Consider the following 22,765-nt stretch of genomic DNA (forward strand, 5'->3'; position numbering starts at 1 on the left):
TCCTGAAAGAAGTAGTAATCAGTTGGTGGATAAAGTCTGATGAATACAATGGGACGGAGGGTTTCTAACAATAAGTCCAGCTCTAGCAAATTGAGCAGCATTGTTCGTGCGACATTGGTCGAGTGTTGTCTTGCAATCATATTGCCCTGTATCTAATCACCAATCTCGATTGCTTAATCGCAAGCTCCCTCATTATTCCATCTAATTGGTTGCAATAGACATCCGCTGTAATCAATTGACCAAGTTTTGAAATTGTAGGACCACTAACACTAGCGCTAGATCACCAAACATACACCATTAGCTTCTTTTGAATATTCGGTTTCGAACTATGTTTCAACACTTTATCTTTACCCACCCATTGTACCAAACGTTTGCGATTGTCGAAAAAAATCCATTTTTTATCGTAACAATACGATGTAAAAGTGATTTCTTTATGCCGTGAAAAGTCTTTATGCCGTGATAGCAAAAATAAGAGAAGCTTCGAGATGATTTCTCTTCTGACGCTCATTTAATTTCATGCGAAACCCATCTATCCAGCTTCTTTACCTTGCCAATTTGTTTTAAATGGTTCAATATTATTGGAATAGTAACGTTAAATCTTGTTGCTAATTCACGCGTTTGAGATTCACGCGTATTCGCCTCTATTACAGCTTTCAGTTCATCATTATCTACCTTGGCCTCAGATCGCGTACGTGGCTCATTTTCAAGATTAAAATCGCCAGAACAAAACTTCTCAAACGATCGACGTACTGTGCGTTTATTAGCCAAATTCTCGCCAAAACGTAGTTAATATTTCGAGTCTGCGTTCCATTAGTTCTACGACAGAACTCGTATTCAAAAATAACACGAATTTTTTACTTATTTTTTTACTTATCCATGGTTTCACAAAAATTTTTCTAAAAAAGACAATTTGAAAGATAATCACAAATCAAAATGTGCGTTTGAAAGAATGATGATGTACCTTCATAATAAAAAAATTAAGAACTGTGCAATGCCAGAGATATTAACTCAGAAACTTAGTACTTAAAAAAATTGGATATTCTATAGTTAATGACCTAACAGTTTACTACTTTCTTTGATAAAATAATAACAATTTAAGAAAAAATTTTATATGTTTTTTTAGTAATTGAGAGACTGGATTCTATATGAAGATAGGCGCAGATTTCGCGGAATAAGTATTGTTCACCAGATTAATTTTGGACATCACTCGAAATTTGATTTTGACAAATGAATCTTATAGAAAATTTCCTTGTGCATCTTTTTTATGCTTAAACCAAAATTAGCCCAATGTAAATGAAAGAAAATTAAATCAGTCAACCTTCCTATTTGAAAAATTGCATTGCATCGATATTCAAAATCTAGAAGTTTAGTGTTATCCTTTTTCCAATGTGCTGGCTGGTTCTTATTCAACGCTTACTTTGCCGTCATCGCGGAGATTGCATATTTTGAATGTATGTATTGAAAGGTTAATAGTACAATATTTAATTTGTAATTTTTGAAATTACGTAATATTAAAAGTTTTGTAAGGGCGCGCTTGTTTTGTCTAGTAAATAAATAAAATGAATGTAATATAATTACATTTTTAAGTAAAAAAATGTTTAATTTAAATCTATATAAAAAAATTCTAAAAATATTAATAATTATTTTGCAGTTTAGTGTTTTGAAATCATTATTTAAAAATTTTTTAACCAGTCATTTATTGATTAAGCGACTAAGTACAGTAACTCTAGTGATGAAATTTGTTTTTACTACTAGACGTTTTTCGATTATTATTGAGACAGTTACGGCAATCCATTTTTAAATAATGTTTAGTTCATTCGGATTAAACGCGTCTTCGATATCTAGACGGGGCTAACATCAAAATCCCAGTGTTATGGTAAATTTCCAATTAAATCCCACCCACGATGATTGTTTTCATTCGCTTGCACCGAAGTTCGCTGTCACCGACGCAGGTGCGCATCGAGGGTGGCGTTTGCTCAGCCACCCCACCATGCACTACCCGTATATAAAAGCCGTGGTCGCGACACCCCGGCTTTGAGTTCAGCCGCCGATCTCTTTGATCGAAATCGACCCTTTTTTTCATGAGCAAAACAAAAATCCTCAAATTTGTTGAACGCGCGTAGAACGTTCGTAACGTTTACAGTGGTGTTTTGCTTGTCTTTGCAAGGGTGAACGGAAGTGACATACGTACGTCCATTTTTCGAGTGTATAGAAAAAAAGGTAGAGATTGCCAACGAGGTAAAACTAGTCAGTATGATAATTCTAAGATTTTATTTATTCTTATTACGTTCTCGTCTTTGATTCATTTGAAGATTTTGCAAGGATTAAAAATCTAAACAGCAAATATGAATTAAAGAAAAATTTCATATTGAAAAATTTTATCTTAAAATTTTCAAGTAAATTTTTTGTCCAAGTTTCCGTAAGACAATTTACTTTTTACAAAAAAAAGTATTGTTTTATTTATTAAAAAGTGATTAAGTTTTACAGTAAAGTTAATACTAACATGTTTAACTAAAGTAAAGAATTACTGAAAATGTGTCTAAATTGCACAAATAATTTATATTATCGTGTAATAATAATTGATTACATATGATCGATATTAATCAATGAATACAAATTAAGTTTAGTATCTTAAGTAGTTTTTCTAAAAATTTTATTTCAATCAACATCATAAAAGTTGATGTAATCTTTCTAAATAAAATATAAAGCTCTTCCTATAAAAATTTTTTTATAAAATTGTATTTTAATTTGTCTGAAAAAAGAAAGTCTTTTTTTAAAGAAAAATAAACTGAACCGACTTGCAGGCGCGGCAAACAACCTCGGGCTACGATTCCAGAACGTATCTACTCAATTGTTTATATAAAGAAGTATCAACAAAAATATCACATGGCGTTGACTTTGAAAAAACCTCTCACTTTGACAATCTATCTGCAGATTTGTATCATCATGTCAATTTTCTGCTCTACCGGATGCGCGGCCGGTAGGTACAAATACAATTTCCGTTTTTAATTGAAGTTCTGTTTCTCACACTTTTCTTGATTCGAATAAATTATAATCGCAAATTGCAAAAATGTTTTAAACAAATATAGAATTTTTTTCTACGTAAATAACAAAATTATAACATAAAATATATTGAAACATTTAAATAACAAATTTCTTACATTTCTATTATCGCGAAACATATGTAATATGAAAGAAATTACAAAATATTGGAGATTATGTCATATACGATCAGAACTTATCTTAAAAGAGAATTGTAGAATTTATTTGTTAAATGTTTTAATAATTATTCTTTTAAGAATAATAACTTTAACAACTATTATTATTTTTAAATTATTTTTTAATATAAAAATTTATCTTTGCAACGAATAATTACACAGATCTGTTAAGTTTTGTTGCTTGAGAATTATAAATTGTTTCCTACGCAATTTTCTATGCTGAACCCGAATCTGGCCGCAGAAATTACTTACCAATTTCTTGAAATAAATAAATTAAAATGTCTCAAAAGTAACGATTTTTTTCCAATATTTTAACCTTATACAGTACTATACTTTCTCTTCAAAATCAATTTTTATTTACTAATATGTGATTTCTCTCACCGAAATACCAGTTACAAGTTATAAACTTTTGAAAGCATAAAAGTATACCTTTAACAGATTGAAGAAACTACAAGTAAACTGAATATATTTGAAAGCATTTTGAAGGTCGCTGATTTTAAATCTTTCGAAACGAAATACAAAATGGCATATCCAATATGACAAATCCCTAAATTTAAATTTGAGATAATATAACTAAATCTTATTTATTTACTAAAATATAAGGCCACTTAACAAATGCTATTTTTGTATATTTTTATAAATATAGCTAAAATCGTCGTTTTTAGACCATTTTATCCAATTCTTCTTAAAAATCTACGTGACAAATAATTTCAGAGACTATGTTCATGTTTAGCGCATAAAATTATATAAGAAATTATTTATAATTTTTGAACAATTTTTAACATTCTTAATTTTGCGGGCCTCTATTACTATAACTGGCCTTTTTCATTTAATAAATAGTCAATTTAATCTTTGAAAATATTTTCTTTTAAATTAAATTAGTTAAATGATCAAAAAGATGTGTACTTCTGATTACTAAATTTATTTATATATTCCGTTTATTCAAATTTTGATTTATTTATTATATACTATATATCAATGTTTCTTACGTTTATTGTTATTTTATGTTTATTATTTTTATGTAAATAAATTATTAAATGCACACTTTTTAAAAGTAGTTCCTTTAAAATAACTCTCCTCTCTAAATTTTGCCTGTTAATTAAAAATCAGATAATCTATAATTATATGTTGAGTTTCTAGTTATTCAGTTTTATTTCAAAATATTGTCCTGTTCTGATCTTGATATCGGCATGAAATATCAATTCCTACAAATCACAGTCCGATTTTACGTGACACACTTAAGAAACAACGCGACCAAGACAAATGTAAATCTCATAACAGTGGCAACTTATTATTTTTTAATCACGATTACATTTTCATGAAAACCGACCGAGTACTTACTGAATGGTATGTTCATAAAACCTTAGCAAAAATATGTCTAAGTAACTGAGAAAATGTTTATTGCATTTTGCTTACGCATTGCGCGAAAGATAGTTATTTAAGACATTGCAATATCTGCGGACTGTTCTTGGATATATGACCATTAATTTGAATAGAAGGACAGAAAATTATAGTGTTCGTAAAACCCTAAGTGGATTATCATGAGGAAAGTAGAATTTTGTCTCCAACTTATCGTACATTAATTTAACATTAGAGTAAATTAGAAAAATTTAATTAACATGTACTCAGAGTTTACATATGGTAATTATACATTTTTTCACAGTTACTTTTTCTATGATATTCAAATTATGAATTACAAGATTCTTTAAGCAATTAGTATTTTCTACAATTATCATAATATTTATATTAATTTATTATATTATTGACATGTTAAAAGTTTAATGAAAATTAAATTGAAATGCATAACATTGTTACAATAAAATTTTTATAAATTTTTAAGCAAAAATAATTGCTTTTGCTGTTTTAGTTGAATAATCGAAACATGGATTTTAAAGATGTAGAAAAGATTGTAAAACATAATTCTGTTCTTATTATTAAAAGTTATTATTTTATGACTACCTTTTAAAAGTTTCAGTACGCTTGAGAATTTCTTACATCTCAAGGAAAATTAAATACTTTGGTAAAACAAAATCCTAGAAAAATTTCCAAAAATACTTTTTAAAAAAAATGATAGAGCTTTAATTTTTTTTAGTTTTGTCTCTATAATATTTCGTTTCCAAATTACAAAAATTGAAACTGCTTCTTAATTTCATAACTAAAAAGTTTACGTGAAAAATGAGAAAAAAAATGTTTGTTATAACAAATGATTCCTATAAATCTTTTCAAAAATTTTTTAACACTTTTACGAAATCTTTTATAAAACGTTAAGTGTGTTTAAACTTTTAAACGGTAGTGTGTATTAAAAGAATAAAAAGTTAAATATTAGGCCGAGCATTTGTTGTACAAAATAATATAATTTAAAGAAAATGTAAAGGCTTCTTATATTTCTACGTAACGCTAGAAAATTAGAAAAAAAGTTGCTGAATTTATATCTTCTAAAGCATACCTATTATTCAATAGTTTAGATTTTTACTTCATATACGTAACATTTAGTAACAAGAAAAAAAGTAATAAAGACAAAAATGTAACAAATTTTATTTTGTTTGGTGCTTAGCTTTTTTGAAAATGTACATTTGATGTAAATTTTTCAATTTACACAGCTCATCAATTTATGCAGCTGATAATAATGTATTATAATCATACAATTTTGTTTTGAATTGTTTAATATTTTAAAATAATTTCATAAAAGAAAGTTTAGTATAGAATGTTTTACATTTATTGTATTTACATAATCACAATTATTATAAAAATTAAATTTATATTATTATAAACTCTATCAAGTTTTCTAATTTGTACTATCACAAATTTTATTATAAAGAAATGATACTAATATAAGTTTGCTGTGATGAAGAATATGTCAGTTACAAAATTAAATTCAAGCTAATTCTATTTTGGTGTTCTTACATTTTCATTATTGTTATTTGCTAATTATTGAATATTTATTCGTTTTCTTGATAAATTATTAATAAAATAAATATTAATTAATTAAAATGTCCTTATATTTTTAATCACTTTAATTAATAAATTTGACATTTTCAAAAACAATACGATTTAAGGAAGCATAGGTACGCATTAGACGACCGGTTTTCTAAATCACATCTTTTGAAGCATATTACAGAAAAGATTGTAACAAATTAATTTGTTATTACTAAAAAGTTTAATATGTTATAATAGATGATTAAAATATAGAGTATACAATTTCTTTGGTTTACATCTAAAGCTGCACCAAATGCGAAATTCAATTTAAAAAATGGCTTAAATTATATGCCTTTTGTAATTCCTCTAATAAATCTCAGAATATATTGTATATTTGAGAAAACAAACTAAATGATAGAAATAAAGAAGTTAGTATCATCGATAAATATAAAATATTTCGTAACTACCAAAGTTTCTTCCAGTTATTAATTTTTTAATCAATAATCCATTTGCTTTATTTTAATATAATTTTAATATTTTTTTAAAGATATTAGCATTTAGTTTTTGTATAACGCAGCTCTCTTTCTCTCTCTTTCTCTCTCTCTCTCTCTCTCTCTCTCTCTCTCTCTCTCTCTCTCTCTCTCTCTCTCTCTCTTCTCATATTTTAATGTTTTACTACAAAAAAATGTCAAAAAAGAATTTTAATTTATTAGTGAGTGAAGAAACGCATTTGAAAAAAATCAAAATGTTAGAAGTGAAGAAATCGATATAATTAATGAATACAAATATTTCAAAATTAGTTATAATACATACTGATTGTCTATCCTAATTATTTTCGTATTAACCAACATAAAATAACGATTATAAATTATCATACAGCGAGGAGCCATAATTAATAATTTACTTAACAGTTTACTTGTTTTTACTGGAAATATCTCAAGTTTCACTAAACGTATAGCATATTCGCATTATTATTACATGTTTTTAATGAAATAAAACAATAAAGATAAAAACATTTTGTTTTAAAAAAGACTTTACCAAATCCAAAATTTATATACATTTGTAACTTAACAATTTTTAGAATATAAAAATTATTTAATTTTTTTCACAGAGAGCTAAATTTGCCTAGACTAGATTTCGAGAATAGTATTGAAGATGACAAGATTGAAGTTGAATTTAAACTATTCCCTAGTGAAAAAATGCGCTTTTACTCATTCTTTACACTACAGCCATTCGCCAGCCGTCTTCTTAATGATTATCAAGATTCTTTGTGTGAGACACCTTTCAAATACACCAAGGCTTGTCGGGTTGACAGAAGCATAATATTCAAATCGCATCGATTCTAGCAAAAACAAGCGTAAGCTTTGAGAGTGAAGTCTCGCGCCATCTCTTGACGTATTACGTTCCGCACAAAGTCGGAAGGAATGTACGCATCTCGATAGACGGAAACGAATTTATCTTACTTATATATCGCATTTTGCACTTGTTTATTCTAAGCAAAGGATATACGCCACAGACGCTGAGTCGCGAAAGAGGAACACCCACTCTGTCGTTCCTTCTCTGCTTCACGAATGAAACGCGAATAAATACACACTCTGTCGATTTTATTCATTTCATGACAACCCTTTAATCCGACTATTGCAGTTTCAATTACTTCTTACTTTATAGAAAGATTTATCGAGATTCAAATTTCTAGCGCACGCGCGCGTGACTTAGCTTTAATCCCAAACTATTTTATGAATAAAATTGATGTAGATTTCTAAATACATTGCAAATTGTTTGAACATCTCGTTTGATGTACAAATATAACTGAACAAGAGTGTATTAGACAAAAATTATTATTATAATTAATTTAATTGTATAGGGAAGTTTAAGGAGTTATTAGCCATGGGCAGTTATGAGCCAACACTCAAAGTCAGCCATATTTGAAATTTTAACACGTTCCAACTACGGTAAAATGTTTCTCTCTCCATGCGATCTTACTTTTTGACTAGCACTCGTCGCATCAACAATCTAAGTGTCTCTCCAAATTTTGATTTTTAATTTTCTTCAAAAAGCTTTTTCGACCATTTGTATTTATGATCTTACTTACTTTTTCAAACTGATTGCAAAAATAAATATATTACAAAATTATTACTGGTGAACTACCATTTCGATGCACAACTGAAATTTTGCATGAACATTCGATGTGTTAATTACTATGCGGCCATTTTGATAATATAGCATTTAATTGTGAGCTGGTGAAGTGGAATTGTGAGCCACCACTTTTGGAGAGTTGTGAGCCACTACCTTTTTAGAATATAAAAATTATTTAATTTTTTTCACGGAGAGTTAAATTCGCCTAAATTTGCCATTTTTTTCAACTTAAGTTGGCATCTTTCATACGTATTTTGCAATATTCATGCATAATTTGGATGTTTCATGCAATTTTATAGTGAATTTATTAGTTTTCGTGATTTGTTTCGTTTAATTGTAGATAGTTATTATGCCGCGTCATAAGTATACAAGTGAATCTAGTAAGTCAGCAATCGATATTAATGCCGTAGTGACTGCCATCAAAGAGGTGACGATTGAGAAGAAAGCGGTGCGGTCCGTTGGTCGAACATATAACATCGATAGGTGCAAATTGATTCGCTACATTTCGAAACTAATGAGGCAAACGTAGATTCTTCAACCGCTTCGAATGAAAAATTGGGCGATTTTGTTTCAGAAGAATTTTGCATCATCTGCAAAGGTGCTATGCCGAAGAAATTGAACAAAAACAATTCCATACATTGCATAAATGCGATCGAGCTGTGAACTTAAAATGTGCCAATTTAAAAACCAGCTATTATACCTGTATTCATTGCAAATCAAACTAATCAGTTTATACAGACTTTATTTTTTTATCAGAATTATCTTAATTTTCTTTTTTCTACAACTTAAATAAAGAATAATCACTAAAATATGTCATTATCTTCCTTTTTAAGTCGTGGCTCACAACTTCCCCAAAGTTTTGAAAATTCTAAAAATACATTTTTTTCAAGCATATCAAAATTCTACAACCGTTATGCCTTTCAATGAATTTCTTAAGCCAGTAGTTGCCTTTCGAGGTGTACTAGAGGATCCAATCTTTCAGATGCGTAAAATATCAATTTTGTGGTAGTTATCGTTCAAAAACAAAACCCGGCTCACAACTTCCCAAACGCCCCTAATTGAATCGATCTTGTGTATGACAAACGATATATAAGTCATTTTTAGTCAAAATTAAAATGTTAAGAAAAATTCAAAAGACATAAATTTTATTCAAACAATTTTATTCAAACACTATGTTAATCAAATATTTTGTTTTTAAATACTTAACAGATTTAAATCATTATTTACATGAGAATCATAAGTCAGTGAATGTATTTTCTTCATATTATACTTTAAAAATGTACTCAATAATTAATCATTTCAGCATCTTGGAATTCAATGTTAAAAAATTTCTTTTTTTTTAATTGTGTATTTTTCAACAACATAGTCAAATTTCTTTCATAGGCTACAATCTATTATTTTATAAGATTTTTAGAAGAATTTGTTGTTACAAAATTTTAGATTTACAAAATTTTATAATTAAAAAGCCTTATTTATATATATACAAAAATGCTTATTTTATTGACAAACATAAATAAACATTTTTAAATTAGTTTTTTTAATAAGTTTTAAAAGCAGTACATTTTACTTATTTAATATTTGAAATAAAGAAGCATTTTAAACATATTTTTAATTGATTGTAGTTCTATAAGTGCTTCTTACAATTTTTGATTACTTAATATGTATTTTGGATTAAACCAAAACATTTTTTAAGTGAAATGTAAAAGCAATAATTATTTGTAAATAGATTATTCAACCACATATGTGTTGCTACTATCTTTTGTTCCAATTCAATATTTCTCATACAAATTTTTTGGAAAGAGAATATAATAAAATTTGAGTTCTAAAGCATGATACTAAGTGACATTGTAACAAAATAAATAATTCTACAAATAAATTATTGACATTGATACGTTGCAAATTTGTAAATATATATATTGCGATATCTCGATAACTATACAAAATATTATTCAACAAGGAAATTATCTTGGAGAAATTGGATAAAACAATTATTTCTATTCATTTTAATTAAGGTGAATGTCCCAATTAGTAACCATGTCTTAGTTAGTGACCAGGTACGTATATTTATTTAAATCACAAAAAAATTCTGCAATACAAATCGCCAATATTAACTTATTAATCTTCTAATATCAAAATAGTACATGTTTATATACATGTTTATAAGTTTTTATTTTTATTTTACTATTTTAATCATATTAAAAGTGGCACGCGTTGTTATTCCAAGCAAATGGGACGTGTATCGGCCATTGGCTTGTAAGGTACGCTAAATTCATGACAAACTTGCGTCAGCCAATGTACTATATATATTTAAATCACGTAATTGATAAGAAATAGTGATCACTTATATTATTTGGACATAGAAGGAATTAACAGGTAATACAAATGTAGTGCAAGGCTAATTGTAAATAAAATAATCGTGGGGTCACTAACATGTACCGAAAAACGTACGTGTCAAAATAGTGACCGACTAGATAAAATAACTTAAAATAATGTGGTTTTTTATTTGCTTTCACAAAATTATTTGTTCTTATCGAGAATTGCATTTTTCTTATGCCCAAATCAATTTTGGCATAAAAGTCGCAAATTTATTCATTTTAACCTGTAAATACTGACACTTTGCTTGAAGTTCACTAATGGGGACAAACATAGTTTATTAATTAGAACAAAGCAAAATCGAACGGTCACTAATAGATACATTTGCATGTAGCAATATATTTGTTATTTATTGAATATGTATAGCATTATAAAATTATTAGCAAAAATTTCTGTTGATAAAATAATCTAGTTTTCCAAGAATAAAAACAGTTTTAATTAAAAACCAAGTTTTATCTATTTAAATCTCATCCATAAATTTCATAATTTACTTGTTCATTAATTGGGACATTCACCTTATAATATAACTAAAGAGTTATCTACAAAGAACAAACAAGTTCAAGTAATTAAATTTTTAAGAAACAAAAATTCCTCACTTCAAATTGTTCACCGTCCGTGCGTGCGTGCGTGCATACGTGGTCGGAATCCAATAATGCACGTTGCGATAACTCTCCAACCAATCATCTTAACTTATCTAACTCAACCAACGGAAAAACTCTAGGCATCGGCCGCTGTGAGTGGTGGTGTGCTATCGATCCCGTGTACTATCGGAATCCGCCCTGCATACGCACGCATAGTGAACGATTTAAAGTGAAAAATTTTTGTTTCCTGAAAATTTAATTACTCGAGCAAAGTGTCCCAGACTTTACGTGACATCCGTTAATAGCAGACTTTTGAGATCATTTCGTGACAAAAATCCTAGCATCAAAATATCGAGTATATAATAATTTAAAAATGGAAAGGGTTTAACATTGACAAATCAAACTATCTGAAATTCGTGCTCTCAAGTATGACACATTGCACAGTACCAAAAGAGTTTCTAAATATGTTATTTATTTTTCATATTGATTTTTCATATATCTTCACTATACCATGTGTCATACCTGAGTGAGAGAATTTCGGACAGTTTAATTTGCAACATTTTAAAATTTGCAACATTAAACATTTTCACAGAAACATTTTAAAAATGTTATAGACATATTTCACAACTATTACAAAATGTTTTTCTTTCAGTTAAAATATTTCTAAGATATCTAAAAATTTTGGTGCTATATAGATAAGTTATATAAATGTAATAGGAATAAAGGTAAAGATTATTTAAAATATTATTTAAAATATAAAGCGATAACCTGTTCACTTTTTATTTACAAAATTTTACAAATTGTTTTTTATAAAAACCCCATTTTATATTTCTTTTATATGGTAATTTTTCTTCAGATATAATAATATTTCCAGCAATATTTTTAGTATTTCTGAAATATTACTGAAATTTTTTAACGTTATCGCTACAATATTGCTGGAATATTCTGTGCAGTCGTAAACTTACAAAGAAAATTTCAGACCATGATTAATACTCTGAAAACTCATTAAAAAAGAAAATAAAAAATCTGAACTTGTTTGTTCTTTTACTAATAAGAAATTTTACTAACTATTTATATTTATATTTTCCATTTTCGTTTATTCTTGGCTGAACAAAGTTATTCACGATGTTACTGACATAGAATGGTTTGGCGCCACAACCTTTACTAAAAGTAAACTTGTTAAGAAATTCTTCAATTATAATACTTTAATTGTGTATTATTAGGTATGTGTAATTTTTAACAAGGATTTTTTAACATTCTTCGATTCCTTAATATAATAATACGTATTATTTCTTGAGATATAAGCAAATTCTTTGCAATGAGAGTTTAATAGAATTTGAGTTCCAAAGTCTAAAGCTGTTGAGCGAAAGCATAATAAAGTAATAATGAAAAACCAATTTTACGGGAATATTATCTGTCCTGGTATTCATCGCATACAAAGAATGCCGCGGCAAACTTCTTATCGCTTATAGACGATTCACAAGATCGTTCGTAGAGCAGAACATGGTCTGAAGGATAATGGCAATAGGGGTCCTTAAATAAATTTTTATTACATTCTTGCAATTCACTGAATATGATTTCTGTTTTATCTGTAGAAAAGAGACGGATACTATAATGTAATATTGGCTTTTTTAGTCAATTGTATATATGCGACTCTCATGTCACTCTTTAATATAATTTATTCTTTAAATTGAAAATTATCTAACAATTTATTTGTCTAATTTATTGTATGAATTATCTAACTATCTAATTTATTTCTCTTCTTCTCTAATTTGTTAATTAATATTGTATATAAATATTTGTTTACATTCTTTTTAGTTTATTTCTATTTGCTTTTATCACTCGCTTATCGCGGCAAAATGTACCATTTAAAATACCATTTCAATAAATGCTTTATTTAAAAAGAAATTAAATAATTTGCAAAATACTTCGTTGGATGTTGTCTTTTTTATACATTTTTGCACTAAAGAAATGTTATAACATATTACGTCTTAATTTAGTCTCTATACAACGAAAAAAAAATAAATTTAAACAGACACTGAAAAGCCAATGTTTTCAGTCAAAATTAAAAACTACCCAGATAACAGTGTGTCTCAATAAAATCTATGCCTATGACGTTGGCAGCTTGTCATACATTTATCTTCAACAATTTCTAATTAAAGCAAGATGCAGACAACAATGTATATGTATGTATGTATGTATATATATACATATACGTATACATATATATATATATATATATATATATAATATATATATATACATATTAGGATGGTTTTTATTTTGGATATTTTCGAATTTTTATGCTCCCAGGGGTTTAAACACTTCCAAATTAACAAAAAAAATTCCCTAAAAATTTGAGCTCTTAATATCAACTCTAAGATAGTCCGCATGACAGTCTAAGTTTTTTGAGGCTGCTTCATTTATATCATCGAAGTCACTCCAGTTTGTTGAACAGTTTCAAATAAGTAGAGATTTTTTGAACATAAGTCCATCAGAATGGAATGAAAACGAATGTTTTAACGAGGGTTTAATGTTGGTTAAAAATTTAAAGGTTATTAATGACATAGCGACGCGTGCAATTAAATTAATTGAAGATTATCATGATATATTAAGTAAAAACCAGAGCAACAACAGTTTATAGTCCAATTATTATCAGAATATAATCAAAATTATTCTGATACTCAAAAAGTTCAATTGTTGAAAATATGAAAATAGGTTCATAAAGTTCATCAAAGCTTAAAACAAAACACTTTTATATTATTTTCCCTTCTTTAAAATTTTCTATTTTTTGGTATAAATGGATTTTCAGCTTTTTTTTTATCTATAAAAAATATGTATTGGTCACAATATCAACAAATAATTTTTGTTTCTTATGTATAATAATAAAGTTTTAAGATAATGGAAATACATGAAATTTGTAACCTTCAAGAAATATATATTATATTTTATGATACAACTGTTTATTTTGTAAATATACTTGAAAACATTGATTTCATTTTAATTGAACTTTAACCTTGAATAACTTTTAAACCAGTAGACTTACCAAAAAATTATAAGACCTTTTCTGTAGAGCGTTAAATTCTCTACAAAAATATCTACTTCTCATAATATTAGGATCATTCATAAAAGACATATTAAATTTCGAAGAATGAAAGAAGTTTTTTTACATGTTATTTCCATAAGAAACTTAGGCTGTCATGCGGACTCTCTTAGAGTTGATATAAAGAGCTCAAATTTTTAGGGAATTTTTTTTTATTAATTTGGAAACGTTTAAACCCCTGGAAGCATAAAAATTTGAAAATATCCAAAATAAGAACGACTCTAATATATATATATATATATATATATATATATATATATATATATATATATATATATATATATATTGTCAACAGTTTAACGGCAAGATAACAGCATAAAAGTTATTTTGCGTTATTGGCAATATGGCAATATTGTATGGTTCTATAATTATTGTAATAATATAATGATACTACAAATTTTGATGACAATTTCAAACAGGTAATTTATTTGTTGACAAGCTGCTTGCTATTCAAAGTTGTATTGTGATGACATCAATTTGTCACGACTCACAATCAGTTGTTATCAATTCTGATAGCAAGACATATTTTGATACAAGCAATATACTAGCAGCAAATAGACCCGTTGTTGTCAGGGTCTGAACAAATGATAAACAAGTAAAAACTACTTACTCAAAGTGATATCAATACATCGTCAAAACTGAAAACTATTGTTTGTCATAATAGCGTCATGAAAATATTTAAATATGACGAAAATATGATGCCATGCACAATAAATTGATGTTGCATAAAATAAAATATTATTGAAAAAATGAAAATAAATGTTTAAATAATAATTTTAATGTTGTGTTGAAAAATTTAGTCTATATAACGTTGACATCAAAATAACATTGATCTAGTTACACCATGCGACTAGACCTATGCATTAACCTATATCCTGACCTAAAGTAGGCCACTAATGAGACGTTTTTAACGTTTAAATCTATTGCTACCTTTTGCCATAATATAGATATAGCCTCAATCGTTATGTCAGTTTTTGGATTTCCGATTCGTATATGACTCGCAATACCACAGTTTCGTACGTCAAATGCAGTGTAAATCTTGCACAATTCTGCATAAAGCAGAATTAGGTAATACTGAAGAATACCTACTACCTCACCGATTTTGATGAAATTAGGTTCATTCGACGCGTTTTTACATAAAACGAACGAATCTGGCAGAAAAAAGTGTCGCTCTGCCCCGCGAACCGAGATATCAATTATTAAAGTTGACGAATATTCAGGTTAGGATTCCTATCATATCGACGAGATGTAGCGACTTGAGCATGCGCCGTGGGCATATATATACATGAAAAGTGTGCAAATTTGAAATGTATGTAAAGCAAAATAAATGATTTCAGTGAAAAATGAATGTATTTATTAAATTATTGTACGGAAAGTATATGCTTGAAAGGGGGAGAGATTTCGCTTCTCCCCCCTTTATTTTTTCTAACCCAATCTATCCTGTGTCTAAGTTTTAAATCAAAATTGTTTAGCGTGGTAGTTGAAATTTTCAACTTTCACGCAAAACAATTTGGATTTAAAACTTAGACTCGGGATGGGTTGGGTTAGAAGAAATAAAGGGGGGAGGGGCGAAGCCCCTTCCCCCAGTCAAGTATTTACTTTCTGCACGATAATTAATAAATATATTTATTTTTCACTGAATTCACAATACGGGTGGGTTGTTGGGTTAGGAAAAAACAATATTTTAAACATTAATAAAAGCAATCTTTTATTTCATTGCTAAATTATTTAACAGATCACAATTTATTAATTAGTAAAATAGAATGTCCACGGTGCAACAATATTTTAAACATTAATAAAAATAGTCTTTTATTTCGTTGTTATCGAACATCTTATGAAAAAAATAAACATAAAAAAAGAGTTAAGAAGTTATGTAACTTTCAAACTAGTGCAAAAATATATGTTAATAAATATTGCTTCAAATTATATTGCAGCCTTCAAGACATCTGCTTCGCCGTGATAAGTCTTCGGTGAATACAATTTCGCAATCACACGGAAGAAACTCGATAATCGCTCTTCATATGTATGAACGCGTTTAAAGAGAAATTCTGCCAAATATCCCACTAAATGTGCCTCGCGTATTCCATATCGTGGGATATTTGCTCTGACTTCTCTCCAAAACCGTTCAATATGTTGAGTGTGTGCTCCTGAATATACAAAATGATTAAAAATTAATAATGTTAATTTTAATGTGAATATTGAAAATGCTTATATTTACCAGTATCTGGATCGATAAAATTCATTGAATGATTCACTGTCAGATGTTGGAAGCCTTATTGGAACCCGTACTACTTAAACAGTTGTACGACTTCCAACAATCTGACATTATGGTCGTTCCAGGTAGGATCCATTCTTTTATCACTTGCAAAAGAGTTTCTTCCGTCCGATTTGGAACTGGTACGAGAAATACCTTTTTTGTATTTCGTTCGTATCCACCGAAGATCCACTTGTCTTCGATTATTCGACCACGGTTGTATTTCCTTTTGCCAATTTTGGCCTCATCTATTTCAACTATTGTATTTGGTCCTCCAAGTGTAGTTGAGTTATTTTTGGCCCAATAGATGCAAACTATTATTTGTATATTTTTATAAGTACATATGTCATAAGATATTCAAAGCATTTATATATTTATTATACTTACTTCTCGGCAAAAGGAAGTCCAATCAACAATCGAATGCTCGGACAGTTGTAATTCCGTGCATAAAAACTGATGTCTTGGAGGCCTTAACATAATAAAATGTGCAGTTAGTCTGCATATTGTTTCTAAGCTTAAGTTACTTTGGCTGAACCACGTATGCACTTTTGCACTTGTTTGAAAGTTTCATATCTTCTTAACTCTTTTTTTATGTTTATTTTTTTCATAAAATGTTCGATAACAACAAAATAAAAGACTATTTCTATTAATGTTTAAAATATTGTTGCAACGTGGACATTCTATTTCACTAATTACTAAATTGTGATCAAATAAATAATTCAGTAATCGTTCTTTATCATGCGTTACTGCTAAAAATTCGTGCAGTTGCATGTTGATGCGATAGACAAGAGAACGGTACTGTAGATTTAGACAAATTGAGGAAAGGTTGGTTACAAAACAAAAGAGAATCAACATTTTAAGTTGTTCTGTATATAACCAACAATTGTTAACAATTATACCAATATTAGATTACAAAACGTTCTTTCAGAGGAATATTTTACTGGAAATATATACTAAACGTAACGTACGTATACTATATTTTATTTAGTTAAATTATCCTCAAAGAGGATATTTTGGAATGCAGCTCAACTGTCGAATTTCGCTTTTTGGCTCGTGCTACAGAGCATGCGCATATGGCCAAGGAACATGCAGTCACGTCACTACATCTCGTCGATATGATAGGAATCCTAACCTGAATAGTCGTCAACTTTGATAATTGATATCTCGCGGTTCGCGAGGCAGAGCGACACTTTTTTCTGCCACATTCGTTCGTTTTATATGAAAACGCGTTGAATGAACCTAATTTCATCAAAATCGGTGCAGTAGTAGGTATTCTTCAGTATTACCGCGGAGTTATCTATTAGAATTTACTAGTATACTTTGCACCACTTTAGTCTATCTCCGTTTACATGCGTTATTTCGAACAACTTGAGATAAATCAGAGAAAGTTACCTAACGAGATAAATCACGAAAAAGTTACCTAACCCAAAACAAGTTCACAACGGTTTACATCGTCGTAACCTATCGCGTTACTAAACGCTCGGTGTAAACTAGGCCATTATTATGCTGAGATTATAACTATACCTATTCTGTTATTTTTCTAGACATTTTGCAATCATGGTGTTATTTTCACTCATTTTGGCATCATATCCTTGACCAACTTGACATCAATATTCCGTCAAATTGATTAAAAATATAATGCCAAAATAAGTGAAAATAACAACACGATTCCAAAAGTCTCACCATAATGGTGATTTGGATTATCATTTTAACATCATTTTGATGTCAGTTTAATGTCATTTTGTTTAATTTTTACTGGAAAGAAAAAAATCACAATTTACACAAATAATGATGTACTAGTGATCAAATAAATAGTCTCATTAATGTACTCGCATTTATTGTGAAACAATCTACGGAGATTCTTTCAGAAAATAATGTTTTACTGAAATGTACATAAAATATTAATTGAAGTTAATAAATATTTAATATGAAATTGTGAGGCAAAATTATTTTTTGGTTTTATCTATTTATTCTACAAATTTTGATATTTATTTAAATTTTTCAGCGCGATACTTTATATTAATAACAAAAATAGATTTACTAGTTTTTGGAAATTGTAACCATTGTATATTCAATATTATATAATGCATACGTTATTATTTTAATCCAGGGTGTCTGAGCTATGGAAATGCTTGTTGGGGAGGTACGTAACGCTATTTTTAGTGGTAAATATTTTTTTATTTAGATATAGAAAAAAAGTAATGATAAATGTTTTACTAAACAGCACCAATAAATTTAACCATTAATTTAAAAAAATTGTAGCGCACGGAAAACGCAGCGATATTCGAGATAAACACACCATGCGCATCTTGACTCTGCTAAACGGATTCCCACAAAATGGCGGGATTATACCTTCCTCCAAAGCGCAATGGGTTTTGTCCCGTTTTAACACCGGACAGCCCATGTTACCACTGACGGATAAATATCATGTTAGATGGGACGACTTCCCTAACGACAAATCATACCTTCCACTGAAATGGGATTATAACACGGCACCGATAGCTGATGAAAGCATTGAGTCGATCAGGTGAATTTTTTACAAGAAACAAAACTGAGAGTCAAACAACATCTCAACAGAAAATTTTTTATGAAAAACTGTATATACGACGTATATTTTTGTAATTATTTATAAAAGTAGTTTACCAATATTTTGTTTATGAAACTTTTTAGCGTCCAATTTATTTAGAAGCTTTTGTAGCAAGTTTTATTGTATTCAGAAAATATACATAAATAGTGACAGCATTCTTTCGTTTTTAATCTTCCGTAGTTGCACTTCATAAAAGTTACACGATAACCATATTAAGAGGATGCTATAGTGATGGGAATTACCGACACATTACAGTGTTCATTAATTTTCGAATTGGCTCTACAGATCACAAAGTCCGTTTGCAGAATAAAAGTACGCATTAAAACAAAGTGAGGGTTGATAAATTTTACGAGAAAATCGGACAAAAAGTTAAAAATTTATTTATTTTTGGCTCGTGGATCTGTCAACCGAGGTTAATCTTTGTCATTTACTAACGCTCTGTAGCTTGTATGTATGAAATGATACTAGGCCGTACTTCAGAAAACTCTAACGAACAACACTGACAGTGTGCCATTCTAGTCAAAAGCCTAACAAATAAGTTTAACATGTAAACCGCTGTACGTGTACAAATTTCGCTTAGGGCACGTAAACAATGGTAAGCAGAGTAGTGGCTGTAGTTGACAGGTCTTTTCGCAGATAGCGAAATAATCGAAAAACAAAGACAGATCTATGCGGTCGACAAAGAGCGATAGCTGGTTTTCCTCGAAAAATAATCTGCATTACCGACGTCGAGGAAATTCCTTGGTCACTATAGCATCCTCATAAGGGGATGCTAAAATCGTCCTTTTTTACCGACCAAACGTTAATTTTCGGACATGCCGTTCTTCTAATTGCATTTACAAATTTAAAAATCCTTTTCCACAATTAAAGTATAGACAGTAATGTATAATCGACGCTATATAAGGATAATGAAAACGAAAAAAATTGGAAAATTATTCTCAATTTTTTTTGTTTTCCTTATCCTTATATAGCGTCCATTATACATTACTGTCTATACCTTAATTGTGGAAAAAGATTTTTAAATCTGTAAATGTAATTAGAAGAACGGCTTGCCCGAAAATTAATGTTCGGTCGGTAAAAAAGGACGACTTTAGCATCACCTTAAGTCAAAATGACTCAAACCGTTCTTAAAGCATTACTATTTAGTGCACAAAAGAATGTTGTCACTATTACATTGATTTCAACAGTATTAGTTTCATTAACTTTAAAATATTTTTATAAATTATGGTATATAGTTTCAACCTTTAAAAAACTAGAACAATGGCGTTGTAGTGAAAAATTTAATCTTAACATTAAAAAAATACCTACAAAAATATCATTAATTTCAGAAAAATAAATTTTGCTTTTTCCTTAAAAAATTATAACTTTTTAAATTTTTAATATGATTAAATACAATTTTAGCCTAATACTCTTGAGATGATTTACTTTTACGAAAAAAATAGTGATTATATGCGTTTTAGAAAAAGTGTGCAACTTACTTCTTGGCTTTTTAAAAAAAATATATTATTTATTTAAAAAAACCGAATAGTTTTTTAATCTTCAAAATAGTTTCCGTTACTTTCTACACACTTCTGTTTTTTCAAGTATTTGAAATAACCTATGGTACAAATAAACAAAGATTCAAAAGTAATTAAATATAAATTTATATATTGTTTAATATTACTGTATTATTTTTTAATGTAAATAATATTATACGCTGTTCATTATAAGAACGAATCCAGGTCTGCGCATACGTACAGCATAGTTGGAAGAGCGTAATGCCGTATTAAGTACTGTATATTATAAATAAACATAAATATGATACGCTCGAGCCAGCACTTATTATTAAAAAATTGAACAGATAAAATAACCTTTACATATTAGTATGATCAAGTCGCAATCATAATATATTTAAATTACACTACTGTAAATATAATAATTTAATGTACTTTATGAAGTCAAAAAATCAAAAATGTAACTTAGCTTTCTTCAAATAGACTGGAAAGTAATATGTTTAATGAGTTTAATGAAGTTTTCGCTAGTGGTAAAAATAAGAGGCAAATAAAGTTTGAAACGTTTGAATCTTAGTGTTGTATGATGTTATGTTTTAGTTCTTGTTGAAAGTGTATGAAACAAACATTAATAGAAATCGTCGAAACACTTAATGTCCTTTTGCAAATTTAATCTATTATGTTGTTTTTTAATGTGCAGCATCTCAGAAATCAATATCAATATACTAACATTCTATGCTCTTACATGCTACCCGCTGTGAAGAAGTGAATATATGGACTTGAGCGGAAGACGTTTTATCGGGGAATGTGCGCGAAATAAATTTTTGTCCATGCTGGGCGCGTTTTTGCAGTGAACAGAGTATATTATTCCAGCAATGAAATTATACATTTGGCTTAAATATTAGATATTGTATATGTATAAAAGCATGCTAAATATAATCTAATTAATATCTTTATTTTTTTAGTTAATAATAATTACATATCAGTATATATTTGCAGAAGTTCATTTAACAACAGAAAAGAAAACAATGCAAGGAAAATTAGCAACATACAAGGTACAATGCGTAACATGAACCAAAAATTTAAAGACAACTCGGAAATCCTTTTAATTTCACCTGGTGAATACGATAAGCCAATTAACGACCCTCAAAAGTTAGATATACTTAAGTTACTGGTACGCCTCATGATTCTGTAAACTATTATCGACCTTTTTTTCTTAAATGTTTCCAAATATTAATTTATCAAATATTATTATTTGCTTAACAAAATGCAATGTTTGATTTCAGAATGAAAGGAATGAAGATACGAAATAAACCGAGTATAAAAGACTGCAAAATATTGCGAGAAAACACAGTTTTCAAAGAACAAATCTTACTGTCGGAATGAAAATGTAACGATTCTCCGTAAAAAAACATGTGTACGTGTTTTCTTATTAAATTCTAATTTGATTTGGTGCTCTCTCTCTCTCTCTCTCTCTCTCTCTCTCTCTCTCTCTCTCTCGCTTTTTCTAAATTATACAAGTCACTTTGAAAATTAGATTTATCTTTAACATATAACTTTCAATAACTTGCAATAGCGATTTTGTTGCAATAAAATATTCAATAACAATTTAACCGATTTCTACAATATTCTGTTTCAACTACCAAGACTGTACATGTATATCTACTAGAGTAATTATCTATGTAAAATTTGATGCTTTTTCTGTTCCTTCTACTCTGTAAATCTTACCAAATAAATCTGAGGAAAGCTTAATTTTATTTTATATTAATTAATATATGCATATCAAAAATTAATTACTGAAATAAAACGAGTATCAACGAAATCTTGTAAAAGTATGTATTATTGTAGAAAAGTAAAATGATCTCAAACATACAATTCATTGCAGTTTTAAAACTTTCTCGACGATTATCAGTTTATTTCATTACACTCTTTACATAATACACCAAAAATTATAAATAAAACAGTTAATTACATAAATTGTTATTGTATTACATATAACAAGTTTTAAATTATTAGAAAAATATAAAGTTAATTAAACTATAACATATTACACGGGAGAGTAAAAAAAATACACGTCAAGTATGTAATAAATAGTATTGATACTAAT

General features: G+C 28.4%; 1 protein-coding gene across 3 annotated transcripts; it reads left to right on the forward strand.

Moving 5' to 3' along the window:
- The first annotated feature begins 2,042 nt into the window (after positions 1-2,042).
- LOC105208175 lies at positions 2,043-22,531 on the forward strand. Of its 3 annotated transcripts, none has more exons than XM_026138028.1 (6): positions 2,043-2,238; positions 2,805-2,980; positions 18,692-18,724; positions 18,844-19,108; positions 21,658-21,832; positions 21,945-22,531. In XM_026138028.1, exons 2-6 carry the CDS (start codon positions 2,887-2,889, stop codon positions 21,969-21,971), a joined length of 594 nt encoding a protein of 197 aa, XP_025993813.1. In that variant the 5' UTR covers positions 2,043-2,238; positions 2,805-2,886; the 3' UTR covers positions 21,972-22,531. The 3 variants fall into 3 exon arrangements, with proteins under 3 accessions (XP_025993813.1, XP_039303094.1, XP_025993814.1); XM_039447160.1 differs by having other exon boundaries at positions 2,043-2,247; positions 21,945-22,166; XM_026138029.2 differs by having other exon boundaries at positions 2,043-2,220; positions 21,945-22,166.
- The last annotated feature ends 234 nt before the right edge of the window (positions 22,532-22,765 follow it).

This window comes from Solenopsis invicta, chromosome 3 (assembly GCF_016802725.1).
Source record: "Solenopsis invicta isolate M01_SB chromosome 3, UNIL_Sinv_3.0, whole genome shotgun sequence".
In the NCBI taxonomy this organism is placed as follows: domain Eukaryota; kingdom Metazoa; phylum Arthropoda; class Insecta; order Hymenoptera; family Formicidae; genus Solenopsis; species Solenopsis invicta.

Bases quoted from the DNA above. Each gene is read 5' to 3' on its own strand.
- LOC105208175 (XM_026138028.1), top strand. From the start codon at position 2,887: ATGGCGTTGACTTTGAAAAAACCTCTCACTTTGACAATCTATCTGCAG. The intron at 2,981-18,691 runs GTAGGTACAAAT...ATTTTAATCCAG, and splicing joins CTCTACCGGATGCGCGGCCG to GGTGTCTGAGCTATGGAAAT. The intron at 19,109-21,657 runs GTGAATTTTTTA...ATATATTTGCAG, and splicing joins GAAAGCATTGAGTCGATCAG to AAGTTCATTTAACAACAGAA.